General features: G+C 49.8%; 16 protein-coding genes across 17 annotated transcripts; 6 read left to right on the forward strand and 10 right to left on the reverse strand.

Moving 5' to 3' along the window:
* Nucleotides 1-297: 297 nt before the first annotated feature.
* Nucleotides 298-2306, reverse strand: L3040_005565 (uncharacterized protein; the record flags this gene model as incomplete). Its single annotated transcript, XM_066154560.1, has 12 exons — nucleotides 298-348; nucleotides 400-516; nucleotides 641-783; nucleotides 834-894; nucleotides 947-1086; nucleotides 1139-1161; nucleotides 1282-1383; nucleotides 1431-1754; nucleotides 1813-1928; nucleotides 1999-2129; nucleotides 2183-2195; nucleotides 2253-2306. 12 exons carry the CDS (start codon nucleotides 2304-2306, stop codon nucleotides 298-300), a joined length of 1275 nt encoding a protein of 424 aa, XP_066011413.1.
* Nucleotides 2307-2344: 38 nt separating this feature from the next.
* L3040_005566 (uncharacterized protein) lies at nucleotides 2345-2813 on the forward strand (the record flags this gene model as incomplete). 2 transcript variants are annotated; one of them, XM_066154562.1, is made up of 3 exons in its annotated part: nucleotides 2345-2347; nucleotides 2415-2552; nucleotides 2703-2813. In XM_066154562.1, the coding sequence occupies 3 exons, from the start codon at nucleotides 2345-2347 to the stop codon at nucleotides 2811-2813; spliced, it is 252 nt and encodes an 83-aa protein (XP_066011415.1). The 2 variants fall into 2 exon arrangements, with proteins under 2 accessions (XP_066011415.1, XP_066011414.1); XM_066154561.1 differs by having other exon boundaries at nucleotides 2415-2522.
* Nucleotides 2814-4680: 1867 nt separating this feature from the next.
* Nucleotides 4681-6227, reverse strand: L3040_005567 (uncharacterized protein; the record flags this gene model as incomplete). The annotated part of the gene is made up of 5 exons (XM_007295843.1): nucleotides 4681-4737; nucleotides 4786-4872; nucleotides 4925-5089; nucleotides 5137-6137; nucleotides 6188-6227. 5 exons carry the CDS (start codon nucleotides 6225-6227, stop codon nucleotides 4681-4683), a joined length of 1350 nt encoding a protein of 449 aa, XP_007295905.1.
* A 365-nt stretch (nucleotides 6228-6592) lies between these two features.
* Nucleotides 6593-7502, forward strand: L3040_005568 (uncharacterized protein; the record flags this gene model as incomplete). Its single annotated transcript, XM_007295842.1, has 2 exons — nucleotides 6593-6723; nucleotides 6848-7502. 2 exons carry the CDS (start codon nucleotides 6593-6595, stop codon nucleotides 7500-7502), a joined length of 786 nt encoding a protein of 261 aa, XP_007295904.1.
* Nucleotides 7503-8118: 616 nt separating this feature from the next.
* On the reverse strand, nucleotides 8119-9361 carry L3040_005569 (uncharacterized protein; the record flags this gene model as incomplete). The annotated part of the gene is made up of 5 exons (XM_007295841.1): nucleotides 8119-8268; nucleotides 8324-8826; nucleotides 8974-9004; nucleotides 9060-9182; nucleotides 9317-9361. 5 exons carry the CDS (start codon nucleotides 9359-9361, stop codon nucleotides 8119-8121), a joined length of 852 nt encoding a protein of 283 aa, XP_007295903.1.
* Nucleotides 9362-9827: 466 nt separating this feature from the next.
* Nucleotides 9828-11846, reverse strand: L3040_005570 (uncharacterized protein; the record flags this gene model as incomplete). Its single annotated transcript, XM_007295840.1, has 6 exons — nucleotides 9828-9873; nucleotides 9925-10029; nucleotides 10080-10363; nucleotides 10416-11411; nucleotides 11481-11665; nucleotides 11717-11846. The coding sequence occupies 6 exons, from the start codon at nucleotides 11844-11846 to the stop codon at nucleotides 9828-9830; spliced, it is 1746 nt and encodes a 581-aa protein (XP_007295902.1).
* An 808-nt stretch (nucleotides 11847-12654) lies between these two features.
* Nucleotides 12655-13236, reverse strand: L3040_005571 (uncharacterized protein; the record flags this gene model as incomplete). The annotated part of the gene is made up of 3 exons (XM_066154563.1): nucleotides 12655-12908; nucleotides 12965-12988; nucleotides 13041-13236. The coding sequence occupies 3 exons, from the start codon at nucleotides 13234-13236 to the stop codon at nucleotides 12655-12657; spliced, it is 474 nt and encodes a 157-aa protein (XP_066011416.1).
* A 597-nt stretch (nucleotides 13237-13833) lies between these two features.
* L3040_005572 (uncharacterized protein) lies at nucleotides 13834-14996 on the forward strand (the record flags this gene model as incomplete). The annotated part of the gene is made up of 3 exons (XM_007295838.1): nucleotides 13834-14005; nucleotides 14091-14836; nucleotides 14886-14996. 3 exons carry the CDS (start codon nucleotides 13834-13836, stop codon nucleotides 14994-14996), a joined length of 1029 nt encoding a protein of 342 aa, XP_007295900.1.
* A 183-nt stretch (nucleotides 14997-15179) lies between these two features.
* On the reverse strand, nucleotides 15180-16152 carry L3040_005573 (uncharacterized protein; the record flags this gene model as incomplete). The annotated part of the gene is made up of 2 exons (XM_007295837.2): nucleotides 15180-15490; nucleotides 15540-16152. 2 exons carry the CDS (start codon nucleotides 16150-16152, stop codon nucleotides 15180-15182), a joined length of 924 nt encoding a protein of 307 aa, XP_007295899.2.
* Nucleotides 16153-16506: 354 nt separating this feature from the next.
* L3040_005574 (uncharacterized protein) lies at nucleotides 16507-18140 on the reverse strand (the record flags this gene model as incomplete). Its single annotated transcript, XM_066154564.1, has 6 exons — nucleotides 16507-16701; nucleotides 16754-16939; nucleotides 16992-17205; nucleotides 17255-17421; nucleotides 17484-17869; nucleotides 17924-18140. 6 exons carry the CDS (start codon nucleotides 18138-18140, stop codon nucleotides 16507-16509), a joined length of 1365 nt encoding a protein of 454 aa, XP_066011417.1.
* A 122-nt stretch (nucleotides 18141-18262) lies between these two features.
* Nucleotides 18263-19148, forward strand: L3040_005575 (ribosomal protein P1; the record flags this gene model as incomplete). Its single annotated transcript, XM_007295835.2, has 6 exons — nucleotides 18263-18267; nucleotides 18433-18535; nucleotides 18604-18681; nucleotides 18757-18834; nucleotides 18899-19037; nucleotides 19102-19148. 6 exons carry the CDS (start codon nucleotides 18263-18265, stop codon nucleotides 19146-19148), a joined length of 450 nt encoding a protein of 149 aa, XP_007295897.2.
* A 954-nt stretch (nucleotides 19149-20102) lies between these two features.
* L3040_005576 (uncharacterized protein) lies at nucleotides 20103-20959 on the forward strand (the record flags this gene model as incomplete). The annotated part of the gene is made up of 4 exons (XM_007295834.1): nucleotides 20103-20319; nucleotides 20402-20643; nucleotides 20720-20843; nucleotides 20895-20959. The coding sequence occupies 4 exons, from the start codon at nucleotides 20103-20105 to the stop codon at nucleotides 20957-20959; spliced, it is 648 nt and encodes a 215-aa protein (XP_007295896.1).
* A 270-nt stretch (nucleotides 20960-21229) lies between these two features.
* L3040_005577 (uncharacterized protein) lies at nucleotides 21230-21820 on the reverse strand (the record flags this gene model as incomplete). Its single annotated transcript, XM_066154565.1, has 4 exons — nucleotides 21230-21271; nucleotides 21329-21477; nucleotides 21553-21608; nucleotides 21666-21820. 4 exons carry the CDS (start codon nucleotides 21818-21820, stop codon nucleotides 21230-21232), a joined length of 402 nt encoding a protein of 133 aa, XP_066011418.1.
* A 396-nt stretch (nucleotides 21821-22216) lies between these two features.
* L3040_005578 (uncharacterized protein) lies at nucleotides 22217-22851 on the forward strand (the record flags this gene model as incomplete). The annotated part of the gene is made up of 2 exons (XM_007295832.1): nucleotides 22217-22408; nucleotides 22465-22851. 2 exons carry the CDS (start codon nucleotides 22217-22219, stop codon nucleotides 22849-22851), a joined length of 579 nt encoding a protein of 192 aa, XP_007295894.1.
* Nucleotides 22852-23623: 772 nt separating this feature from the next.
* Nucleotides 23624-24743, reverse strand: L3040_005579 (uncharacterized protein; the record flags this gene model as incomplete). The annotated part of the gene is made up of 4 exons (XM_007295831.1): nucleotides 23624-23655; nucleotides 23708-24052; nucleotides 24109-24346; nucleotides 24396-24743. 4 exons carry the CDS (start codon nucleotides 24741-24743, stop codon nucleotides 23624-23626), a joined length of 963 nt encoding a protein of 320 aa, XP_007295893.1.
* A 1044-nt stretch (nucleotides 24744-25787) lies between these two features.
* Nucleotides 25788-26662, reverse strand: L3040_005580 (uncharacterized protein; the record flags this gene model as incomplete). Its single annotated transcript, XM_066154566.1, has 7 exons — nucleotides 25788-25848; nucleotides 25904-25924; nucleotides 25989-26025; nucleotides 26091-26151; nucleotides 26253-26379; nucleotides 26439-26515; nucleotides 26573-26662. The coding sequence occupies 7 exons, from the start codon at nucleotides 26660-26662 to the stop codon at nucleotides 25788-25790; spliced, it is 474 nt and encodes a 157-aa protein (XP_066011419.1).
* Nucleotides 26663-26931: the final 269 nt, after the last annotated feature.

The raw sequence follows: 26931 nt of genomic DNA on the forward strand, positions 1-26931 counted from the left end.
GCGCTCTGAAAACTGCCCATCAGCCACAGGCCACCGTCTCGAAAATCAAAAACACTGGAAAGCCACGGCATGCACTCATGCACTAGGGAACGGTCCGTCTGTCACTTGTCATGTTCTCTTGCTGCACATGGGGCGGGTGTGACACCAATATTTGTGGGATACCCAAGTATGATTCGCCTAGAGAGAGACCAGTCTATGAAGAAAAGAAAAAAAAAAAAAAAAAAAAAAAAAAAAAAAAAAAATCGCTTCGCAGCACATGGAGGCCCCACTGCACAACATGATTTCCATGAGCGATCATCAAATCCAATGTCGAGTCCAAATTTGTCGTTCGGCCTCATTCCCGATGAACTGCATGAATCAATATGTGTCTGTTCTGACTAAGTGATGACTGCATCATACCGTGAATGGCACCTCCGTGATATCCTCGAATCCCTCGTCGACCTGTGGACGTCGGTACCGGGACCCGAACCCCTTGAATGCCATGCTGGGGAGGATCGTTCGTTTTTCTGGGTTCATCTGTATGTACAGTGATTAGCAGAAGCTCCACATGCGAACTCGGACTTTCTGCATCGGGGCATGGAGCCGTGGTTGAGCCCAAAATAAATATCGGTTGAGGGCCAGGGAGCCCGGGAGCGCATACCACATCGTTCAGAGCTCGCACGGCATCGTTGTGTTCACAAATCTGAGATGCTGCTGTGAACAACACGCAACGAATTGGTACAGCATGCTTAGCAGCCAATTCGATCCATTTCTTCCGAACTTCGGGACATGCATTCGTGTTGTCTGCATTTGCGTGAGGGTCAGAGGGTGGCTTACACGCAGCGGCAACTTACCAATAGCTACAGATTTCCCTTCTGCGAGACACACTGCCGCTGCCTTGAGACACTTCTCTCGCTACTCGATTATCAGCCGATTTCGGGGGTTCCCACATGACGGTGAAACGTACCGTTTTTAGAATGTCTTGATTGATTCTGGTGTAGCCAAGATGTTCAAGATTTCTAAAGAAGAAAGTCGACTTTCCAGCGCCTGGACTGCCACAGAACAAGACAATGTCGCAGTCGTGCTTCTTTTCATAGGGTTCGGAAACTATAGGACCGTAAGCGGAACTGGCCACTTGCTCAGGTGACACCGCACAAACCTTGAGCAGGAGACAGGTCGACGCTGTAAGACACACGGTCAGTATTTGCCTTGCTTAAGTATTTTCGGGAGTAAAATGACAGATATTCCCATGTATTCTGAGACAATCGCGTGTGGGAGATAATAAGCTGCCTCGCTACCTACTAGTCGGCAGGATCGAATGGACGAGTAAAAGGGCGCGGTGCTTCTCCGAGAAAGAATTCCTCCGGAGTGTAGAACTTAACCCCGATGTTACGAGCAAAGTTCCTGCTTGATGTTAGTGTAGCAGGCGTATTGCGAAACGTGAGAGGTACCGGTCGGAGCACGAGAAGTCTTTTGGCTGACCGTTGGATGCATCACGACCGCCAGCATCGCCGACGAAAATCGAGTTGTCATGATCAACAAAATCTGGGCTGATGTCGTAGTCTTGGAGTATCTCCGTCCACATACCCGGTCTTGGCTTCCGATAGATGTCTTTTCCAGTAGCAGCATAGATACTCAGGGGAATGTCCAGCTGACCTAACACAACCGAAACCTTGGATTTGAACGACACCAACCTGGAAAGATGAGCCTTCGGAGCTTTGGCATCGGCTTTCAGGGAAATTCCTCCTTGGTTACTAACGATTACGACCCGAAAACTGTGTGATCATAAGTGACATGATGCTTTGAAGGGCCAGACTAGAGTGTTGAGCTTACCCCTCGTCCGTGTATAATTTCCGTAGCTTTTCCGGAACAGACGCGTGCCACCATTTCCAGTCTTTCGCATCTGTGGCGTGTTTTTTGCCCGATGCAGTTGAGATGAGAGTCGAGTCCTCGTTGACGGGTCAGAAGGGTTCAGCGAGGTCAGTGGGGTACGGGAATAAGAGCATATCCTGTACCTACAAAGTCAAAAGCTGCAATTTTGTACCTCTTGCTGTTGCCAGCGATAGACTTCGAGCATGACGAGGAGCTATCCGGAGCCTGGTATTTACCGACGACGAGCGTGCTTGGTGTGTCATCATTCGGCGCGCGCTCTTGCCACACGATTTTCTCGGGAGGTTTCTGGGAAGCAGGGGTGAAGAAGGACGCAACAGCGGTTTCTTTATTAGATATCAGTTGAGATGGTTCCAAAGTCGGTGGAAGCAGTAGGTACGCACGTGTTGTATTGGACTGGAGCTTCCTTCGCAATGGTGGAGGGCTGATAGAAGCATCACGACCGAGCTTCCTTTTGGATTTCGGAGAGCTCACCATGGTAAGCAATGATCTCCGAATGGTTTGTTTGATGAAGATATCCAGAGTGGCGCTGATTTTTACTTGAGGGTGCGCCGACGATGAAAGAGCATCAACATAGAGTTGAGTTGCCGACAAGGGACGTGCACCGAATTCTCGCGTTAGCACGTGGGGGGAACCTCTTACCCTTTTCTGCGGTAGGCACCAGCAGACTCGCTCGCATTGAAGTAAGGTTACACTTTTGAGGGCGTATTGACGAGATATACTAGTATCAGTCTCGACGCTTATCAATGGCAATATATGTTTCCATGTCATATTTGCTGCAGGCTTTTCTTAACTCGTCTTTCTGTTCTAGCCATGGCTGACTCACTTCCTAGTATCGCCCCTTCCTTTCTGAGCATCACTCCCAAGGCATGGGATCTTCTTGGACTTTCAGGATATCAGAGTTCTCAGTGCCCTTGTGGAAATTACCAGGCCTCTGCAGATAATACAGCCTTGCCTGTGCTGAAGCAGGGCTGCATCGAAAGCAGTATGCCTTTCGAACATGTTAGAGCCATTCTGTAGCATTTCTAGCATCACTAAGGCCACGGCTCATCAATCAGCGGGAAAGATTTGAATAATGTACTCATGAATCTCTCTCTTTCACGTCTTAACGGATAGCCAGTGTTGGGCCATACATCACAGGACAGCAGCCCTTTGTCTTCCTTAGTCTAGTATTAATGAATGACAATAGGGAAATCATGCAGCCGTTCAAAAGGAAACTTGAGCTGCCAATAAAAGCCGCTGCTTCGAGTTCGGCTTAAAGAATTCCGGTGCCGCTCTATCTTTCTTCAAATGATCGAACATGACGTTGGTGGTGTAAACACCATTTCTCTTTTTCGCCAAGAATGAAATGCTGATGCTGAGCAATAGGGAGCATGACCAAGTCCTGAGAATACACGTTATAATACAGCTCACGATGGAATCATGACAGCAGTAAAATTCCACAGAGGAAGATTGTGCTCCAGATAAATACAATGCTAGCTCTATGAATCTAGTATTGGGATCAGCGAAACCTCGAATTTTCAAATGCCTGGTTCGATGCACATCATAGATTAACAATTCTTCTTACTGATTGCAAAAAGTCGACATCAGAAAGATCTCTGAGTTTATGACTCTTCGATACATGGCCAGCAAAAAAAGGACCGGGACTTCGTGGCACGCACTGCCGGCGTGAAGCCCGCTCGCCCGGGACTTCGGCCACAGGTCCTCAGAGCATGTACAGCTTGTTTGGGCATAGAACGAATCAGCTCAAACGAAACCTCATGACGTTCATGTGTTAGGTATATCCCATATATCTCGCAACCCTCCCAGGATCGTTAAACCTAGCCTTCGATCAGACGAACATCGAGTCCAAGAAAAGGGCAGAAGAACCCTAGATCCCAGAGAGTAGCGTCCTCGCCCACTCCACCCAGGCCGCTGGGCACCATACCAACTCCGTCCACGCACCAATGGCAAAGGCAAGGTGCCGTGAACCATGGACAGAGTAGAGTACTGAGAAAAACGCATTTCGAGACGCAACCCTCTTTCTTCGAACCCAACCGGGGAGCTTGCTCATCTTCCACTCCCTAACAAAATCATCAGCACATTCCAAAATTCAACCTGAAAACAAAAATCACTCGAGCTAATTAGCTAGCCCCACTTGCGCTGTATCCAATAAGCTAGCTTTGGATCGGTTGTCGTGGGCTTTAGTCTACTACTGGCGCCTACTCGTCGAGAGCAGGCCGAACGAAGTGTTTTTCTAAATTCGACACCTCGGTTGACTGTGCTGAGAGCCAGAATAGACACAATTGCGAAATATCTGCCAATTGAAACTTCTTTTAGTCTGTGAAATAAGACGATGCCATAAATAAAGAGGGTAGGAGCGATGGCTTATTATCAGAGGCGCATCCAACGCATCACCAAGAAATTGGGAGCGTCTAGGTAGAACGTCAAGATTCATATCGGATGCCATCACCCAATTCTCTTCGCCAAAAACAAACTAGGCGAGAGGATCCAGTGGCATTTTCGGCATTGGCCCAAGCGGCATGAGAAGGCATTCTCCATCTCCACCTTCAACTCCCATGGTGGAAGTGCAGTCACTAGAGTACGTGCCACATAAAAATAACGAAACAGGACTGGGATGGCTCATGGTATTCATTGCATAGTCAAGGAACTGTCACTCCGTGCGGCCTGAGCTTGACTTGAAAACATGGCATTTATTCAGTATGGCCTCGAGAAGCCATCTGGTGCACGCATCCTGTGTAACCTGTCAAGAACTCCAATGCAATTGAGTCATCAGACCACCAAGAACTTTTCGAAACCTATCCATGAATTTTAATAGTCGTCTCCACGACTGAGGACCTCCTTGACGTTTGGTCGGAGTACGATGGTCTGATCTATTAGCAACGTGTGACGAGGGAAAGAGGCAGTGTCTCTTACGTGTTCGAATTGGGCAGTGTATGACCCCTTCTTATCGACCAACGGAGGATAGGCCTCTACGATGCCGGCAGAAACTAGATTATTCAACTTTATTTTGTCAGATATGACTCCGTAGGAAACAAGCAATCGAACCACTCACTCCAAGCAAGTACTTGTCCTGGCCCAAACGATCCAGATATCTCCTACAGAATGGTAAAGTGCCAAAGTTCTTGTTGATGACATTCAAAAGCTTCTTCGCTGATTCGACCCGCAACGGCACATTCTTGGGGCCATCCGTTTTTTTTGCATAATGCGAGCATTCGAGCTACATATATTAGCAGCGACTTCGAGTGGCATTGGAGGAACGCTCACATCGTCTCTCACATATCCGTTGCCGGTGCTACCAAAGGTCTCAATGGCAAACACCTCACCCTCCTCCATCTTTGTCTGGTCGTTGCTCTTCACAATCGGCACGCTCTTTCCACCGTGAATCTGCCATTGACGGATATCGTGCCCGTTCAAGTTGCGAATGCACTTGACAGGAAATGTGTCACCGTTAATCTCAACCTCATAACTCTCCATAGTCTCCTGAATAGCAGTTCCAATCTCTCCCAATCGAGCATCAATGCCCGCCTCTCTGATTCCTGTGTTGGTGGCTTGCTTGACGGCTTCGAGAAGACCATCGTACATCGGGTCGAATGACATAGTAAAGGCACTATCCACAATTCTACCGTTAATGTGCACACCAAAATCGACCTTCATGACATTGTCCTTGCTGAGGATAGTCTTGTTACCAGCGTTGGGGCTGTAATGCGCTGTAATGTGGTCCAGGTTGACACCTGTTGGGAACGCGATACCACCCTTCAGGTGGTCGCCCTCCTCCAAGCCTTGGTGTCCAGCCAAAGCTCTCACACTGTCCTCAATCCCCTCAGCAATTTCAGTCAAGGACTGTCCGGGCTTGATATTCTTCGCCGCATACTGCCGAACCTGTCGATGGATCTCGGCACCTTGTCTGAAGTCCTGCAAGACATCGTTGTTCATGCGATCAAGATGCCTCTTCTCCTCGTCCGTGGTCCGGTACAAGTTCTCGTCTCTGTACTCCACCTCTTCTCCAACGGGATACTCCCCACTGGGAAACAAACTCGATAGTAATACCCGGGGAGGCTCCGACTGCTTCGTAGGAACGACTTTCGAACCATTGGCCTTCTTTGGCTTCCTCTTTCTCTTGCGCTTTTTCTTGGCTCCCCCTTCTTTCCCGACTTCTTCTGCCTTCTCGTCCTCGTCGTCGTCAGAGTCCTCCGCGTCCGGGACCGGGCCTTCACTTTCGGCTTGTGCTGCGGCGGCAGAGGCTTTGATGGCTTCCGGATCTTTAGCTAGGAGTTTGTCAGTGTGGTTTGAGTTGGACAGGTCGGGAATTTTTTACCTTTCAAATTCGAAAGAGAACCAGTGGTGGCGGACGTCATGGTGTCTTGCAGGGCCAAGCCCAGTTGTGCCCACTGTTACAAGTAGGTCTTGCGTACTTATTTGTGTCGATTTCAATATGGCAAATGGTCAATGTCCCTCAAGAAACAGGAGAGAAGCTCGTGTGCCCAGCGAGAAATCTCTCGAGAGAACAACCAGCCGGGCATGGAAAACAGAGACTCCGCAGCTAGCCGACAACGTATTTGCGGTTGCGGCGCACTAGCGACCTAAGTCGTCGCAGCCTTACCGGTAACGGGCTTAGAGCGGGGATGCCCGACATCATGCTGTCACTGGATGGGCATCACTCCTCTCCCTCGCAATTCCCACGATATCTCACGCAGGTACCTGAGCTTGTTCGTGATGAGGAATGCCATCCCGCTCCATTCTCTTCCCTCGCGCACCGCGTCTCCAACGGCTGTTCCATACAAGTGCTGCTAGACACAATCACTATGAGACCTTGCAGGTTTCCCCAGATGCAACACCAGCCGAGGTGAAGAAGTATGTCTCTCCCTACCATTCTATATACCTTTGGTGGTATACTGTTCCCTCGTGGCAGCAGCCGGCACTTCCAATGCCAATTAGACAGACCTTCAAGCAGACTACCTCTAACATAACAAAACAGGTCCTTCTACAGCCTCTCCAAAACCCACCACCCCGACCGCAACCCCGACGACCCGGGAGCAAGCGAACGCTTCGTCGCCATCTCCGACGCTTACGCAACATTATCTACCCCCGCTAAACGTCAAGAGTACGACCGCACCCTAGACCTGCACTCCTCTTCCCCCTCTTCCCACTCTAACGGCTCCCACTCGCATCACCGTCCCCACGGCTCCTACCACTCCTCCGGGCCCGCAGGAGGCCGCCCAGCAAGCGGCCTCAGCAGGCGTCGCACCCAATTTCGCGGGCCCCCACCAAGCTTCTACCGATCCGGAGGCTGGGGTGAGCACTCTGCGAAACGAAAAGCAGCGCACGATGCCTATGCCGAAACGGCGACAGCGGGGGAGCCCGGCATGGGGCCGGGGCAGAAGGCATGGGGACACGATGAAATGAATGATGTGCCGCATTTTGATCGCGAGAGCCATTATCGGACGCACGAGAGGCATAGTCAGAGGTGGCAGCGAAGGAAAGGGATGGAGGATCGGCAAGTGCCAGCGGGTGAAGTGCCTCCGAGCACGCTGGCAAACTTTTTGTTCGTAGGGGGGATAATTGTGGTTGGGACTTTGGTGCCGACTTTCATTTTTGAGAGAATGACCAGGACGGGAAAGAATAAGAGATGAAAGCTTGACATCAGACAGAGAGAAACATGAATACGGATAATGGACGCAACCAAGGCCCCACGACGTATGGATCAGAGCCAAAACCAGGCTGGAAGTTCCTCCTAACGGCCGGAAACCGGGTGTTACTCTGAAAACCGACTTTATGAACAGAGTCAACCGACAATGCAACTAAAATGTACTGTAGTCATTCAATCTCCGGGTCTGGATTTAAAGAAATCGCCTTGGATCATGTCAGCATTCTTATAGCGAGTTTGGAAACCACAGCTCTTTTCACCATGCTTTCTTTACCTTGATGAACAGGGAAAAGACAATCATACGCGCCTGAAGTCATTCAGCCGCCCCGTCTTAACTCACCAGAGCTCCGAAGCATTGAACGCCATGCTCAGACAGCGGTGATGCTGACCAGAAAAGCCCCAATGCTGTATGATTTTGGAGTATACGGAATCAAGGAAAGAGTATGAGCAAGTAGTGTGTGGTGGTGGTATTTTTTGGCGTTTTTGTACATAGAAAATCCGTCCGTTCCACGCAAAATATGCTATGCAAACTCCGCCAAAGAAACAACCTTCTTTCTTCCATCTATCGTACCAATGGCCCATCTATACCTCTGATGCATAATCTATGCGTCGAACTGGAAGGAAGTACCAATCTTGTGAGCTGCTTGGTCGAGCTTTTGAGTGTCGACTGAGGCGCCGAGACCAAGGGTGACACCGGGGCGGATGAGTACGTTGTAGGAGAAGGCGGCGATACCACGATCGTTGATCTTAGCCTAATAATGAAATATCAGTCAATAAGTCCCTTTTTCAAAGCCGCATAGTTCCTACCTTGGCGAAAGAGACGGGGTCAATGCGGTATTTGCTGGCAAGCTCAAGACCGACTTGGTTTCCGCTCTTCGAGTCCCAGGTAGCTTTGGCGCCGGCCTCGACGAGGGAGTTGACCTTGTGGTAGTACGCAGCTTGGAAGACGCTCAAGTTGCTGGCAGCAGTGATGGAGGCAGTGTATGTAGGGGCGGAATATCCAACAGCAGCAGAGTAGTTGGTGACAGCAGCTTTCTGGACATCGTATCCAGCAGAGGCACCAGCCAAGAAACCGTCTTGGCCAATAACAGCATCGACGGTAGCGGTTGGGCCCTTGAGGAGATCGAAGAGAGCACGGCCGTGGAAGTTGGATTGTTTGAAGTGTAGGTTGGCCTTCAAGCCCTTGTTCTGGCTCGCAGGGAGGAAGCTGCCCATCACCTCGGCCTTGAAGCCCTTGGCGATAACATCGTTGAGCTCAATCTTAGTGTCGAGAGCGTTGACCGTGTTCCAGGTTTGAGTGAGGGTAAGGCCTGCGCGGTAATAGAAAAGCATTAGCATGTGTGCTCCTGGGGACATTTCCACGACAAATCCAACAGGACTGTAATTGTACGGGTAGATGGAAACTATAGTAAGTCGTGGAAGAGAATATGTCTTTATAAATTTCTTTCTAGATGTACCATTTGGCTTGTCCACGAACTTGGCCTCCAACTGCAGGATCGGTCAGTATCTGTATGCGATCTCATTCCATAAGGGGCTTTCATACTGCTCCGCTATTTGCTCCGTCGTGTGTAGACTTTCCGGTCACCTTGAATGAAACATTGGATGGGGTGGAGCTCTTCAACTCGAGGGTAGCGGCGGAGAGGTGGTAGAAGTCCTTGTTGAGAAGCTGCAGAGCATCAGTCAGATCTGGGCACATGGATTTGTTTCCGAATATCAAGAGTCTGAATGTTTTCGGGAATGTTTCACGGAAACTGATGCTTCGGACGAGAAGCACTTCAGCGAAGTCAAGGCTGCACTTACGTCGTTGGATGACTTGGAGATATCTGGGAAAGCGGGAACAGACATGTTGGCGGTGGCAGAAATTCGATGGGCTTGAGGAGGTGCAATTGACTCGGAGGTGTGGATCTTGAAGTTTTGAGGGGATGGGAAAAGAAAGTCAAGGTTGCTGCTGCGCGGAAAGCTGTATGCGCGAGCGGTTTCTTCCGCGAGAGAAACGTGCCTTTTATTGGCTCGAGCTCCCAATCTGTGGCACCTGACTAGAAAGGGGCTTGTGCCTCTCCGTAAGACAAGCACGCAAAGCTTGGGATCAATGCCCTCAACATTTCAATACGATTTGGTGATGGCTCAGATTTCTATTATGGCAGTCGCCGCCAGTCTATTTTCTACAGGGCGCATCGTCCCAGAAACTATGCGGCGCCGAACTCGCGAAGTAGCAACCCAACATAGGTATCAGAAACTCCCGTTGTGCAATGAATGATTTGAAGGAAATAGGCGTCACCCATCAGATTCATGGCTTGTCTACCGAGACATTCTATTCCTTGGCCGAGTCATACTTTTGGTTGTGAGTCGCAATTGCTCTGGTTTCTTCATTAGCATCGAATTTTGGGGGATATCATCCATGTGCTCACCTTCCACTGGGATCGGTTTGTTTTGACCATGTCGGAGTCCATCGCATGACAGTGTCGGCGCAATAGGGGGGGAAGTGCTCATCGAACATTGTTCGGTACCAGTAACTGATGCTGTCAGTCATCGTTCAAAACTACGGCAGCTGCGCAGTACTCACGCTTCCTTGCTATCTGGAATATCGGCGCCCCATTCTGGCTTCGGGTTCTTCATCATCTCATCGGTAACGTGGAGTTCTGCTTGGTCTTTCAAGGCGTCGATCCATCCGTAACCAACACCATCACTGAACTGCTCCTTTTGTCTCCACAAGATGTGGTCTGGCAAGTATGGCTTTGCGCCAGGTTCATCCGAAGTATCGAAAGCCTTTCGCATGATATATTTTTCAATTCTATCTTTGGTGATCATCTTCTCCGCAGGGTCGATGTTCATGGCCACTTCCAGGAACTATTTACGCATCATTGGAATGTCATCTTAAAGTTGGTCAGGGTTTTCTTACCTCCTTGTCCAAGAACGGAACACGAGCTTCCACACCCCAAGCCATGGTTGACTTGTTTGCTCTCATGCAATCCCACAGATGGAGGTTCTTAACTCTGCGGACGGTCTCCTCGTGGAAAGCCGCCTTGTCAGGTGCAGCATGGAAGTACAGATATCCTCCGAACTCCTCATCACTACCCTCACCACTCAGAACCATCTTCACGCCCATGGCCTTGATCTTTCTAGAGAGCAAGAACATAGGTGTCGAGGCACGGATAGTAGTCACATCGAATGTCTCCAAGTGATAGATAACATCGGTCAACGCGTTCAAGCCTTCCTCGATAGTGAAAGTCATATCGTGGTGCTTGGTTCCGAGGAACTTCGCGACCTCCTTTGCAGCTTTGCTGTCTGGAGCACCGGGAAGACCGATAGAGAAGGAGTTCAGTTGTGGCAGATAGGTGACAGTTGACAGCTTGTCATCATCGTCAATACCAACCAAGCCCTCCCCCTTGTCAGTGTCTCCCTGAGCCTCTCCATTGGCCTCAATATTCTTCAGAGCAGCATCCTTCAAGCGCAGGTTTTCCCGCTGCGCAATTGAAGCAACCAAACTCGAGTCAAGACCTCCTGACAACAAAACACCATACGGCACTTCCGCCATCATGCGCTTTCGTACAGACTTTTCGAATGTCTCACGCAGCAGCTTCAAATCGAGCGGCTTTGAAGGAACCTTGGAGGAATCCCACCATGTGGGCTCGAAGTATCTGGTCGTCTTGTTGGTTTTTGAGTCATAGATGTGTCCTGGCGGGAATGCAATGATCTTGTCGCAAACCGAATGCAGGCACTTCAGCTCAGAAGCGAAGAATACCGCAGTTGGCATCTTACTCGACCATCCCTGATACAAGCTTGTTATTCCAATGGGGTCGCGGGCGGCAATGGTGCGGTCTTGGGATTTGTCGTAGAGGACGAAGGAGAACATTCCATCCAGGTGCTTGGGTGCATCGATGTCAAACTCCATGTACTGCAATGTATGTCAGCGCATTTTCTTCAAAGCTTGACCAGACATGTCTTTGCATGTGCCTTCACTTACCAGAGGAATGATAACCTCGCAATCAGAGTGCGTCTTGAAATGATACGGGGTCTTCAGGGTCTTCCGGATGACTCTGTGGTTGTAGATCTCGCCATTGACTGCAAGCGCAATACTCTCGTCCTGGTTGGTAAGAGGCTGCGCTCCACTGTCGACACCAACGATACTCAGACGCTCATGGGCCAAGACTAGAAAGTGTCAGTCATGTCATAACCATGATACACATCTCCAGCCCGTACTTGTGTTGTTTGCGACGTAGCTTCCAGACCAATCTGGACCGCGGTGACGGCATTGCTTGACCATCTTCAGAGCCGTCGCCTTGAAGGCCTTTGCGTCAGGCACGCAGTGACATCCTAAGATTCCGCACATTTTGAGAGTGGTGTTGATGTAGCGGTGGAGGGGGAGGTAGGTGGGGGGGGGGGGGGGGGGGAGTGTACTGGGAACTAAGTTCCTCAAGAAATTGAGATTTTAAAGAACCAAAGGAAGAATCTCAGAAGGGGTCAATGGTGGATGATCCAGGAGCGATTGAGACGCAAGCAGAGAGGTGAGGTTGTTTGAAGGTAGGGCGTGAGTATGACTCCCATAAAGTATGCGATTTGGTTAGTGGGGTCAAATTTGAAGGCCGATGCTGGGAACCGAAGGAGGTTTTTTGTGGCTTGTGCTTGGACCGATAAGGCCCTTCCTGGCGCTTCGAAATATGCCTCCAATCTACAAAGTCACTGTCATGTGGCAGGAACTAGATCAATCTGGCGAAAGTCTTGCGTCGTTATCTTTCACATTCACTATCTATTTGCTGGCCCCTTTTGCGCCTCCAAAGTGGGACGATGGGCGAGAGGCCGAAATCAGCTGGTAGCCAGGTGATCCTCTCGTACAACCCGAAGAGCGAGCCTCCATCATGTCGAGCAGTCGTCTCACAGCCAACAGTTGATTCACCACGCCGCAAAATATTTCAAAGGTAAAGGCCCAGTTAGCATGTTCGCGCTTCTCTTCCCGTTCCGTCCGTAGCTCATCTGTCGCATTTCGTGAAACCCATGCCATCCATATGAAAGTCCTGTGCAAGTCTGCCATCAACACCGAAAACCCCCCTTTCATATCCGCTTTGAACGCCAATGCTCACTCTATCTCACCGCCACTGAAAAGCACTGCTCCCCTCTTTCGTGAGCCTCATGTCGGCCGATCACGGCGCCGGGTTATCCCGGACGATCTTCTTGATCTTGCTCTCGTATCCGGTGCGGTCCTTCTTGAAGAGGTTGTAAGCATCAGCTTGCGCGGGTGAGTCGGGGTTGGGGTCGTTGAGGAGGTCCTGTACGCCGAGTAGAATTTGCTTGATGGTAATCGCCGGCTTCCAGCCTTCCTCTTCGTTCAAGATTGATAGGCAGACCGTGCCCGAGGGGTAGACATTGGGGTGGAAGAGAGGTGGGGTAAATTTGCCTGCGCCCTGTCAGTTTGATGTCCCACGAAAAGATCACGATGTTGCTGCTGCATACACTTAGGTGGCTTCGTTGGATACTCTATAATGCAGTTAGTCGCAGAGGAGAGCAAAGGTTGCGGTTTTCGACATACCATCGGGAAAGACAACGTTGAGCTTGAATAGACCGCCCTCCCAAAGCGTCTTCTCCTTGCCTGGGATGCCACACTCCCAGACCTTCAGGTCGAGAACGCCTGCCGCATTGCGCTGAGGCTTTGCGTAGAACCCAAAAGGATGGTCTTTCCTCCACTGCTTGCGCTCCTCCTGCAGCCTGTTCTGACAGAGAGCCATTTTGGTTGGTATCGTAGATCTGGTATCTGGAGATGTAAGTGTCGAGTTGTTGGTTCTGGCGGAGGGCAGGCAGGCAGGCCAAGTTAAAATAGTTTAACAAAGGCAGTGAATTGCAGCCCAAATTCACTCGCTTACTGCAATACCCAACTTCTGAATTGAGCAATCTCTGAGTAGGCTAAAGAGTTGGTGAGGGGGCTCTAGTCAGGGTGAAGAGGTGAAGCCGGAGAAGGCGAAAAGTCGCGATCTAGATTTTGTAGTCGCGAAATCGCGCCTGATTGGAGAAGCGAGGATACAGTACCAAGGTGTGATTGCCTCGGTCTTGTTGGGAGTGAATCCAAAATTCCCTGCTTTTTGGAGCAATCAACATCGCTACTTTTGGGTTGATTATATACTACGGCTTCTTTTCATGTCCCAACAGAAGCTTTCACTTTTCTATTCAAAGAATAAAGTACATACCAATCGTCAACTAGTGATCAACACTAATCACAATCACACCCCGCACGACGCTCGCTGCCTGATCCGTCTTCATCACAAGCCACTTCTAGCTGCCAACAAAGATTCTTCTTTTCTGCTAGACGATACAATTTGAATTCGACTATGGAAACAAAGCCGGGTGATCCAGAGGGTTCTACTGCGACATCTGGCAAGACCATACAGAAAGATGCAGAAGCAATATCTAAGGACAAGGACCCCGCACCAAAGGAGGGAGCTCCGTCATCTCAAGATGCTTTCCCAGATCCAGACGAGGATGACCTGGACGATTTAGATGGTCAAACTTCCATTTTTTATCTACTTCGCATACCTACTATTCGCTACATGTCTTCGGATATAAGCATGACTGACTGGCGCCATAGATATGCTTGATGAGTTCACACCCACCAGACCAGAACCCCCCTCGCCATCCTCCAAACCCACCACAGCACCCAAGAACCCAATCGCAGACGGTATCTCCGATGAGGAATTTGCAGTACAGTTGCAAGCCGGTATGGCCGAGCTGATGGGCGAGCTCGAAACCTCCCCGGACATGCAGTCTCAACTGGCGCAGATGCTTAAGGAGCTGGGCGGAGGGGCAGCTCTGGACAGCGCAGCCGGCCAAAGTTCTGCGGCTGGACCGTCTACCAAGAAGAAACCTGCGGCGAAGAAGGAGGATGCTGGTAAAGCTGAACCGAGTTCCAGTGCGCCCGACGAGTCCTTCCAGGAGACGATCAAGAAGACGATGGAGCGCATGCAGAACAGCGGGGATCAGGCGACTGCGGCTGCCGCGTCAGATAACACGGATGATATCCTGGCGCAGATGATGAAGGCTATGGAATCCGGTGGACTAGATGGCGAAGGTGGCGAAGAGGAATTCTCGAAGATGTTGTTGGGAATGATGGAGCAGTTGACTAACAAGGAAATTCTGTACGAGCCGATGAAAGAGCTGAATGATAAGTTTCCAGGCTGGATGGAAAAGAATGCCGCGACGGTCGATGCAGCGGATTTGAAGCGGTATAGAGAGCAGCAGGTGTATGTTAGTGAGATTGTGAAAAGGTTTGAGACAAAGACTTATAAGGATGAGAATGTGGCGGACAGGGATTACATTGTGGAGAGGATGCAGAAGGTTCGTTGAGTGTGTACATTTTTACTGCCTATTGACTGACATCTTACAGATGCAAGCGGCTGGCTCGCCGCCTGCTGACCTTGTGGGAGATATGGCTTCTGCGCAAGAAGCTTTCGGGGGTCTCGACGGAGCTCCTGAAGAAGGATGTCCGACGCAATGAATAACAAGCCTGTGTATCAAACATCTCTGACATATATACCGGTGACCTGAAAGCTCATACATCTAGTAATACAATAATACTTTCCAAACCTTTCGCTGATGGCCGATGTACACTAACCCCCTAACGCCTACGCTAAACGGATGTGCATAGCAAAAATCAAAACAGTGATGTTCCGACAAAGTCCTAACTCAAATCCATCATCTCCTGATCGTTGATAGAGCCGGGTGGTTGTTGACTTGACATCCGGCTCTCTTCCTGAATGACATCCATGAAGATATTGTCATACTCATCATCATCGCTCCCGTAGATTGATTGCTGGTATTGCGACGCCTGAGTATGAACCCTGTCGTTGGTGCTCTCTCCAGAGAGCATATCCATCTCATTCGAAGGAGCATCGTCATGCGTAATACCCTGATCCTCAGGACTCAAGTTTCCCAACAGGGCCTCCAATTCTAACTCCTCGCTCATCGCAACCTCTTCAACCATAACCTCATCTAGCAACCATCAGCAATCCTCCATATTCTTGTAAAGATTCGGACATACCCAGATTCGTCAACCTCTCCTCCTCATCCTCCTCCGGCGGCTCTGTGATGCCCATAGCCTCCCTCTGTTTCTTTTCATCTCTTCTCCTATTCTCCGCAACCCACAGACACCGCATAATTTCCTCATCGCCTCCCCTCTCCCTCCACCTCTTCTCCTCACCGCCCTCCCGCACCCGCTTAAGAAACAGCTTCCTTCTCGTCTCTCTCCCATCATCTCCGGTCAACCCGCTCATCAACGGGTTAGCCTTCGTGGTACGTCTGCTATACGCGCTATGCCTCTTCGTTGGCGGAGGTGAGATCAGCGGGGTTCTGCTTGAAGTGTCCGGGGTTGTGGATGGAGACGTGAAGGTTGATTTGGGATTTGAGGAATATGAGCCGGGCTTGCTGGGAGACAACATGACGGTGTCTTGGGCGCGTGGAGGAGAGACATTGGTATCGCGAGCTGAGAGGGGGGAAGGAGGATTTCGCAGTGGCGAGGATGAGAGAGGCGATGGGTGGTTTGGCGTGTAATATTGCGATTGATTGTACGTGTAGGCGTGCGTGGGGAGCATGCTGAGCATCTTTGATGTGAAGGAGATAATAGTTGATGTTGTGATGTCGATGATATTGACCATGAGGGTTTGGGCGGGGTGGAATAAGTACAGTAGTTTAAGCGGACGCGCTTGAAAGCGCGAGAACGCGACTCAAGTCATTTAAGAAGCTTGGCACTAACCGCACCCCTGCAATCTCACTACTTTGTTTCTTGAACTTCAAATGAACTATAGAAGGAAACCAAGCTGTCCCTGTGTTCATAAATGTAATGTCGGATCATTAAATCAAGCCGCAAGCTGAATGCGGCTGCGAGATTGCCCGGCGCCCCTGACCATATCCCCTCCCTTAATTTGGTGACACTCCAAGAGCTCTGGTAGTCGACCGATTACCGTGCCGCTGATGTTACAGCCTGCTAGATTATACTGATCAAAATAGCATTATACCGCAGGTTTCCGAACGCCATCACTACCCGCAGAATCCTCCTTCTCTTCGCCATCGGCGGCTGCGACACGCAAATCGTAGGCGAGCTCGAAGCACTCTGCCAGTAAATCGTTCACACTTCCTTGGCCTTCGGGGATGTCATCACCGACCATGAACTTTCCATCGACTCTCATGTTGTCAATCGAGTTGATCTATATGATGGTCAGTCTCGATATGATCTTCGAGTCGCAAGGGTCATTTCACCTTCATACTGTAAGGGTACAGCTCGCGAGGCGAACTGACTCCTCCCGAATTCTTGACTTCAATAAGGCATCGTCTTAGTGTTTGAAGCTGGTTGTAAACCGGCAAAAGAGCTTCGGAGACAGGTTCTGAGGACACCATCAAGTAGTAAATGTAACCATAACTTCTTCGGATGAGGTACAGCAATGTCTACTACTGTCAGCGGCTACTCTCTTCGGGGTGCTTTTCGACGATAACTTACTCGTTGAACATAAAGCTCAGCAAATTTGCCGTCAGCATCCACAAAATTTCCATCGATACGGCTCTCGTCAATCTTGTCCAGTTGTCGTTGGTAGTCATACAGGTCGGTTTCTCGTAATGACCACGCCTGGGTAAGTGATAGTTTTTCCAGATTATTCCGAATTTCGATCAGTTCCTGATAGGCTGAGCTGAAGTTATCTGGCATCATTCCTTTCCTATTGAAATTTCAATAAATGTTAACAAAAATGGGTGAGTAGTACATACCTTTGCTGCACGATCTCAGACCAGAGCAAGACTTTGTTCAAGAGATCGCAGATTTCCTCATTACCAACTGGTATTTCTCCATTCTCAGAAACAAAGTTGCCATCGACTCTCAAATCATCGATTTCCTTCAACTGCGCCTGCAGACGTGCGACTTCATTCGCGGAGAACTGTATGAGAATCATTAACAACCGCCACTTCCGGAGAGGGAAACGTGAGCAAAATTTCTTACCTTTGTCCTGGTATTTGCTAGTGATATGGACCGTAAAATTGAGATCAGTCTTTCTTGAATAGATAGTAAGTCTCCGCCGAGTCTGTCAAGCCTTCGTTGAAGGAACGTAAGTGTTGCTTGGCACAGCTCAACGCGATTGGACAGCAGAGTGACGAAGTAGGGCGAGTATGCCCCCTCTGCTTCCTGGACAATAGTTCTGAGTCGAGCCAAAGTATGCGATAAGTGAATTAGATCCTTTTCGGAGTACAACTCCACTTCTCTCAAGTGCGTGCATAGTCGCTGTATAGTCGATGTCAAGGCGTAAGCAGCAGGGGCTTCAGAATTCCGTCCAATAGTCATGAAGAACAAGGAGAGCAACTGGAAGCATCCATCTAAGACTCGGTCGACTACGGATATATAGGTAATTAGCTTTGTTGTGATCCGGGAAGCGTGGAGCTGACCTCGATTGTCTTCTTGCGGTTTCTCGGCTCGGATGTCATTGAGAAGCTTCACTTGCTCAATCACTCGGTCGTAAATTGCTAAGACGTCAGAAGATTTGATATATGTCGACCTGTCTTGCTTCAACAGGGTCAACTCGTCCCGAATATTCATGAGGGTATCGAGAATCGGCTGTTCCCGTGCATCAAGGGGAAGGGGGAGAGACGGCGTATCCGCCATCTTGCCGAGGCCGTAAGGGGTCTTCTGTGCGTTGGTTAGGTCGAAAGGTGAAGCTGAAATCGTGAAGCGGTGATTTGTTGATTGGTAGTCACTTGTTGAATGTTGAAATCTGTATTTTGCCTATGTCGTAGACTTCTCTGTAGAAAGCTTCGAGTAGTCACAATACATCGAGCTGCATCCATACGACTTATCACTTGAGTTCCCCGCACAAAAGAGGAGCTTATCAGCAAACGCTAATCTAGTGGATATCGCTTCCGTGGCCAATCAGCCTCTCGGACCCACTTTACCATAGCCGCCCTCCCACGTTGAATTTCGCAATTCAAAACCAAACTTCGCGAATCCAAAAGTTCTTCTCCACGACAAACCAAACCCAACCGACATCCCAACCACAGTCGGTAAGTCGCAGGCCTTGGACTATTGGAATGGAGAGGGCGCATTAACTAATTGCCTCTCGAATCTACAGATTTCCACAATGTCGAACGCTGAGCTCGCAACCTCGTACGCGGCTTTGATCCTCGCCGATGATGGTGTCGATATCACTGTATGATCCAAATACTCTGGAGACCATGCAGCAGGATGCTACGATATGGAACAGGTTGCTGATGTGAATTCACAGGCCGACAAGCTTATGACCCTCATCAAGGCTGCTAACATTGATGATGTGGAGCCAATCTGGACCAGCCTCTTCGCCAAGGTACGAGTGAGATCGCAGGAGACACGGCACAGAGGGAACAGGCGCTGATAACTTGGGAATACAGGCCCTCGAGGGAAAGGACGTTAAGGACCTTCTTTTGAACGTCGGATCCGGTGGTGGAGCCGCTGCCCCAGCTGCTGGCGGAGCTGCCGCAGGTGCTGATGCCGTTGCTGATGCGCCCAAGGAGGAGGAAAAGGAAGAGGGTAAGACTTTCCCAAGGGTCTTGCCACTTTCTATCGACTACAGCTGTACTAACTTGCTTTACAGCCAAGGAGGAGTCAGACGAGGATATGGGTTTCGGTCTTTTCGATTAGAGCCTTTTCTCCATCTCTCTTTTTCTTTCAAATGCATGGCCACGGTTTTTCTCTCGGTGCAACATTTGGCTGGTCGAGTAGGCTTTCATAGATAAGGCGAAACTCATGAGGATTCCGAACTGTACAATACTCTGAAATGGGTACCTCTGTCTGTGACCACGTGAAATCCTTTTGCTGTGGCTAGGTCCGCGACAACCTCACAATTTGTCTTGCGGCCGCTCCGGGATTTTATACGCGCCGCTACGGGGCACAGTTATTGGACAAACGGATGTTGAGGGTCAGGAAAGAATTGTTCTCCCAGGACAAAGCTTGCTGAAACGTGCCGGCTGCGAGCTGCATGTTCTCAATTCCCTTCCGTAACTCCGATTGAGCTTACTATCCAGGCTTACCTTTTAGGTTGCATTCTCGCCATGTACCCCAGATGCGTATTCTTAAAACACCAGTCGATCGTCCTTTGTTTCTGCCTACCCCTTATTCCGTTTGCACGGCATTTCTGACTCTGATCAAACCGATGGCCTTTCTCATTGGCAAAGCGAATTAAATCTGGGGAGAGCTACCGGGGTACCAGACCATCTAGGTGGGCGAGCTTCTTCCCCGGATGTCATTCCAAAGTACCATTTCTTTGATCGCAAAAGCATCCATGCCTGCTGGTAGTTCACGTTGCCAATTCCTGCCGTGATCTGGAGGAGACAGTTCACTCCTATCGTGTCTGAAAGAAAATGACATCGCGGTTCAGTCTATCGCTTTGATGTCGTTCAGTCAGCTGTGAGAGCAGCTATGGAGTTTCTCTACCTTCAGTACCCTTCAGTACCTGCCAGCTCTATATAATGGTCTTCTCTCTCAACAAAATCCTGATCCACAAACAACATACCCATTCATTCTAACTCACGTTACACTTTATCCAGTACTCTTCATCTTACCAAATCATCCATTTTACCCAGCTCAATCATCAACATGCATTGCTCAATCTTCCTTCTTGTGGCCGCGTTGTCATCACTTGGAGCTGCCATCCCAACTCCTGTCGTGGTGCCCAAAGCTTGCTCAACCGCCTTTCCAATCCTCATGAATACAGTCACCAGCTCTCAGCCTGAACGAAGTTCGCAAGGTCTCTCAACTTTCGAGTATGGAGTGAAGGAAGGGACATTCTATCTCCGACAGGATTCCTTCAACGGTATGCATACTCCCATCGTCTCCCGGACCTTATCAAGGCCTGCCAGGAGTTGAGGTGGCATGAGCTAACATGGTCCCCTCAGTTTCCGATCCGTTCTATTCGATCCAATATCTCGACTTCGAGATCCCAACTGGGTCCTACGGCTGCCAACTCCATGTCACAGATGCCAATGGGTCCGTCAGCTACAAAGCCGGCTCCTCGTCCCCGGCGATCAAGATCAAGTCGTTTATCCCCAATGCTTTCTATGGCAGCCCCAGCTACAATGATGTGGTCAAGGGCGATAGGATCTCTTCCTCCTATTATGGCGAGCTTCAGGTGTCCACTGTAGGTAATGGATGAAAAATCTCGACCTTTCCTAATCTTCCTGAAGAGGCGATTACTGACTCCCGTGTCTTTCTAGGGAATGGGTGCGCGGGTTATCAACAGTGCAACCTGTCCAGCAAGCAGCAATGGCCAAGCTGGGCACTTGCAATTTTTATTCGAGCTCCGAGATCATGAGGAGGGCACAGATAGTTGGTTCACAAGTAAGCGTCATATCTTTAATGGTTGGACTCAAACACTAACACCGATTTTAGTGACAGAACGCAGTGCTACTCATGGTACAACCTTGAATGGATTCTACATGACATACGATTGTTAGGAGACCTATAAATGTCATGATGTCAGGTGTCTAGGTGTAGGGATCGGGTTCTATGGGGTTGTTCTACGATTGAGATGATTGTGTTCGGTGGGGGTCTGCATTTTCCACTAAAAGTTTGCTACAATGATTCGAATGAAAGGACTCTTCTTCAGCTATCAGCTCCTTTGGGCCGATTATTTCTGCACTACTTCTTCGACCATTTTCACGGTGAGTCGGCTTTTTGCCCTATTCTCCCACAAAGCTTGGAGTAGGTACCAGATTCATCCACTCCTACGGAGTCCTGAAAGCACACTTGAAGGGGTAAATCTGTATCTGAGCCCCGGTTTTCAGCACCTTTCCAAATCACGACTTTCGATACAGAAGTCTCACCTTACTGAAGTCCCATACTTCATTCTTGGCGTATGTGTCCGCCTTCAATTGCTCCAAGACCTCTTCCTTGGACGAAGCCAGCGCAACCATACAACTCCCGTGAATCTTTAACCCTTCCCCCTCTCTGGGAACTTCCTCAAGCAAGGCTCCTATCACTGATTAGCACCTCCGTCCTGTCATTTTGATCAGAGGCCAAAGAGCTCTCGGAAGCAAATGAGGCATACCACCCATCTTCCAGAACCCCTTCTCACGAGCAGAATTCAGACCATCCAAGTGAGCACTATCACCCATCATATTAGCCCGATCCCAGCACACGCTTTGGTCGAGGGGCACCGACGGTCTAATCTCCATGCGTTTTGCTAGCTTCCCGGGCTGATCGGGCATGATGACCAGCCACTCGAATTTCTCTGGTGCTGCCGAGGCCATGGTCCTTACTCTGGATATGCTGGAGAGTGTTCTGAGATTTTGACGCAGGAAGAGGGTTGTTGACATGGTTGGGAATGAAAGAGGGGGGTGTTGCAAGATATGGAAGTTCCTTATTCTCCAAGGTTGGGGGGCTATTAGATGTGGGGTAGGTAGGACAGGTCTCCGTATATTGGATTTGGGAGGGCGCACCGGAGCGGGTGATACACACACACCTCGCAGGTATGGACCTCAACATACTTCACTTCTTTTTCTGGGAGTATACTCAGGTTGAAGGACGACGTGATGCCTTCTGGAGAAGCTCGACGGAAGATTACATGAGTACAGTCTGGGATTATGGAGCTCACCGGGTGACATGCAGTGCTGAATTACTAGCTTTCGATTAGCCAAGGACCCCTGAAAAATAAGGTCCTACGCGTCCACTCCTCACCACTGACAACACCGGTCGGAATCCCTAAAGTAACCATGGACTCTTCAATTCCGCCGTCACTATCTCGTAAGAGAGCCAACGGAGACACGGAAAGCCCCATTCAGGGTCTTTCAACAAAAAGACATCAGACTGTCCCCAAGTCACCGAAAACATCGATTCGCGACGCGTCAGAGGCTTTGATCCAGGCTATCAAGACCGCCGAAGAGGCCTTCCAACAACCACAACCTGTATACAGAACGAGCTCCGAGACTGTACCCAGGGCGAGCAATGCTCCCTGGAAAAGACACTTGCACCTCTCAGCGATGAAATTTCAGAAGTGAGAATTGTCGGCATCTTTTCCACTCTGGAGGACGCCAATGCCAGCGTGCGAAACCATTGTAGCATTTACGCGAAACGGGATGAACCAGATGCCAATTTCAAAGAAGGCCGTACCATAGACGGACGGATCTACTACGAGACGCATGATGCGGGGAGAGATGGATTTGCCGTTGAGATCGTCCGTCAGGTCGTCAACCCGCTGGGTCTGAGCCGGTCCAGGATTGGGGCAGGGATATCGGAGAGCCTCGTCCGGATCCCGAAGAGTCGGAGATGGAATCTGATTAACTATTTCGTGAATGGGATGGGTGGCTCCGGAGGATCGAGATCGGGTCCTTGGGAGGGGTTAGAGTAGGCCGGGATGGAAGCCGGGAAATAGGGGCAGCTCTATTGGTGATTAGGTATTTTAGTTGGAAGCTTCTCCATGCAAACAAATTTTGCACTCAGTACGAGAAAAATTTAGAGGGTGGTACATTGTCACCCGTTGACTGCTCTTGGAGAGCTGGCTCGCTTGACCTGTTTGTCGCCGAAAGCAATAAAGCATGGGAAGTGTCAACCCAAAAGTCGGTGATCGCTCAAGGAAGCCGAGGCTAGCTTGGGCATCAGATTGGGAGGTAACCGGACACTTTCCATATGCTACACCTCTGGCGCGCTGGTCTCCATGGGAAGAATCGTGGCTATGATGCCCTCGTGGAGATACCTCGAAGCCCCCCTCATCCTGTATAGGGGATTTTGTCTCGAATGGTGATCATCTGTATCATGCGAAAGTCCTTAATACGCGTGCAAGCGATCAGCAATATTGGCAAAGACAAGGTGTAAACAAGTCTCACAGGAATGGTTGGGAGAGGTAAGTTCAACGAGTCTCATTTAGACGTAAACATTGATAATAAGCTGTCCATTCCGCATGGTAGCGAACACAAAGAGAGAAAAAGAAATGTTATCTGAACGCGGAGTGGACTGCGAGAAAGGTATACCCATTCACCCGACTATTAAAATGTATCCTCTTATCCGAACCTGTCATAAAGCCCGGATGAAAATCTTGGTCAAGCCTTTCAACGGCCACCCTGGGAGCACCTCTCTAAGAATTGCTCTGCTCCGCGAACGAATTGTCTCTAGAGTGACCGAACCTATTCCGTGAGCTCAGACATTGGCATAGCACCTGTATTAATATTAGATTACGTAGATGAGAATGTGAGTCTGGTGGGACCGACCTGCAATGCCGCCGAACGCACCAACTCCTTGGACAGCAGCATCGGGGAAGGCAGCGACGCCGCAAAGACACGAGCATGAGCAAGCGCCAGCGGTGTTCAAAGATCCAGTTCCACCGACCATGGAAGTCCCGGCACTAGCTGTTGGTGTGGAAGCCGACGCTACGGCAGAAGCTTTTCCGGACGCTGCTGGTGTGGCTTCTCCTCCTCCTGCGATGACTGCGGGGGTTCCGGTACCCTTCTGAGCGATTGCCATCTGCTGGAACTTTGCTTGCGTCTTGTTCAGGGACGGGTTGATGGAGAAGACCATTCCCTTTCCACAGTGGCCCTTCTGCTTGCAGTAGAACCCTACACATCTTTGTGTTAGGAAGCCATCTGAGCTTGAGAGAGTTTTAGACACTTACAAAGAGGAGTATCAACAGTAACTTGCATAGCCATCTGCGGTGCTGGATTGACGGTGTTGTTGACATTGGCTATGAAACCAGAGTCCATACCGCCAGCAAGGGGGTCGCAAGGAGTGGTAAAAGCCGACTGTGTTGCGGTGTGGTTTTGTGAGTAGAATTCGAAGATGACCATGTCCCCAACAGCGGCCGCGAGTGTAGCTGGTGTGTAGACAAGTCCACCGGCTCCACCAACAATAACCTGATGAACTGTGAGCTGGTAAATCCTCTACTCTCGGCGGTGTACGTACAGTATGAGTTGCTGCAGGAGCAGCAGCAACAGATGCTGTCGTGGCAAGGGTCTGGGTTGGTGCATTGCCTCCCTGGTTGACCCAGATGATGATGACCTCTGTTACATGTGTGTTCGCTTGTGCGCTTCCCTTATTGTTATTGGCGTTGCTGTTGCCTTTGCTCTCAGGCGAGTCACTCTTAGATCCAGATGATTCGCTGCTTGAGCTTTGAATCACTTCGACCGATGCTCCTCGATGTCGTGCGATCAAGCCCGAATTAAATGCAGCTCGTGCTGCTAACTCGGCTTGAGAGGATCCGGCCAACACCAACGGCGCCGCGCAAAGTGCTGTGATGGCGGAGAATCTCATGATGGATATATGAATAACTGTTGACTGGGTATTTTATAGACAGTATTGCAAAGATGAAAGCCGCACTGCGGAAGTGTCAAGCTATCAAAGTTGTCGAGGCTGGCAAGGGACCGTAAAAGTGCAGCAATAATACTAGCCAGATGATGAGGGCCTGCTCGTAATGATGAAGAGATGAAGAGCGATGAAATCACCGAGCGAAAGAGTGTGTTCGCAGCAAGAGAAATGAATAAGAACGGGAAAAAGGCATGTTCTCAGGGATAGTGAGATATTAAACCAACCGTGAGATGGGCCGGGCAGTACAGCTGATAGTCCATGAAGGCTGGCGCTACAGGAGCTCCTGAGCGAAACAGGCCGGAGTGCTCCTTGCCTAGACTTGTACTCCCATCCGAATGGCAGTGAGCTTGGGACGAATTGATTTGAGATGCGAGGCAGAAATGCCAAAAAGCTATACGCGGATCGCTTAACGGTTGGCTAAGCGAGACCTCCGGGTGCAGAGTGTTTTAAAGTCCGTGCCAGATTCGTCTCATCGATTACGATTGAGCCGACGAACGCCAACGTCGCAAATAGGGGTCGAAAACATCAGATCAGGGTTAAAGCTATGGAATAAACCAAAATGAGGTTAGAATGCTCCGAAAGGTCGGATTTTTCGCCTGCTATCCTATCATTTCTCAGGATTGGGATGCATTATGAGTGGGCGAGAAAAAGAGGAAGATGACTGGGACTGATTAAGAAAGTAATACAGTAGCGGTCCTGCCAGACTGAAAGTGATAGCAGTCACTCAAAAAACCAACCTATCTAAGGCAAGATGATCGAATTTGGAAGGTCTGGCGTGCACCGGTACCAGGGTCGCTGTGATATTTTGAGGGCTTGACTTTAACTAAGTCTGAAGGCTATCGTGAAAAGGCAACAAGCCAGTCTGAGGCTCTGTTGAATCCAAAGCAGAGGTTGAGCGCCTCACTGCGTCGAGAGCCACTGGGACGATGCATACCCTCCGTGGCGGCCTTGCTCATGGAGCCAGGCTGTGTTTCCTCCCCGCCATCCAGCCTATCCCACGTTTTTGACACCTGCTAAAGGCGAACTTTCGCTCGGACTTGGGAACAGAATTCTGTGATGGGATGATTTAGAATGTTATTATCGCGGACACTCGGGACATGCCTGACAGGTTCATCTCAAGATTCGTGCTTGGCAGACATCCCAGCATTTTTTTGTCCTTCGTACAAGCCAGTGTAGTATCCAGCGTAGTACCAAGACATCAAAAGATTCTTCAATCCCTCATCGTGAACTGCATAATCAATCCACCATCAGCAATCATGAATTTTGAAATTCCCAGCCGGATGGTGGTCTCACCTTGGCCAATCAAATGCTGGGGCAGTGCTGGTCCATTGGATGCATTTGATTTCTCCGTCACCTAGAGATGTGCAACAGTTAGGTCCGGGCCTCAACGGTGAAAGCCGAGGTCTGAGGCTCCGCATGATTCGCTCTCTAGTTCTCCATGCTCTCGATGCTTACTGGAACACGCCCATCTCGAGAGGTGATTTCAAGATCATCTATTTTCTCGGATGCTTCCCTGTCGGCCTGAAGATCTCTGGCCGGATCTTGGTCGAGCCCTCCTCCCTCATAATACATGCTTTCGTCCCTGTGTAACCATGAGACTATGTTGGATACCCAGTGAATTTGAATGACGACTGAACTGACAGTTGGTTGCTCCCATCCTCTGTTTCTTTCAAGACTTGCTCGATATTTTCGCCGCGGGCCTTGAGGCTATGGTATTTCTGGGTTAGTGTCAGCTGTGCCTAATTAAAATCGAGGGGCGAGATTTCAAAACCGACTTTGTATTCTTCAAGGGCGCCGTTCCACGACTCTACAAGAGCAGAATCGTCCCAGATCTGAGCTTGCGAAGCATCACCATTGGCTGCCATCTTCGTGTTTGTGTGTAAATCAAGTCGACCTGTTCATGCTGGCTTTTTTGTTTTGGAAGGAGCATAGTAAAATACCATCAAAACCTATCGTCACGTGCCCGTCGCGTGCCCGGAGATACAATTTAGCCGACACAAAATGACGCTGAAAGGTCAAGGAGGCTTCAAACAAAGGAGCTGTATGCGCTAGACAGCTTCTGTTTCGTCGATTGATATTATTACTACGTCGCAGGCGTAAGTATTACCCCTCGAGGGTAGGGAAAACAGGGGGT

The sequence above is a fragment of the Drepanopeziza brunnea genome (assembly GCF_022702325.1).
Source record: "Drepanopeziza brunnea f. sp. 'multigermtubi' strain 214-2 chromosome Unknown ctg9, whole genome shotgun sequence".
Lineage (NCBI taxonomy): Eukaryota > Fungi > Ascomycota > Leotiomycetes > Helotiales > Drepanopezizaceae > Drepanopeziza > Drepanopeziza brunnea.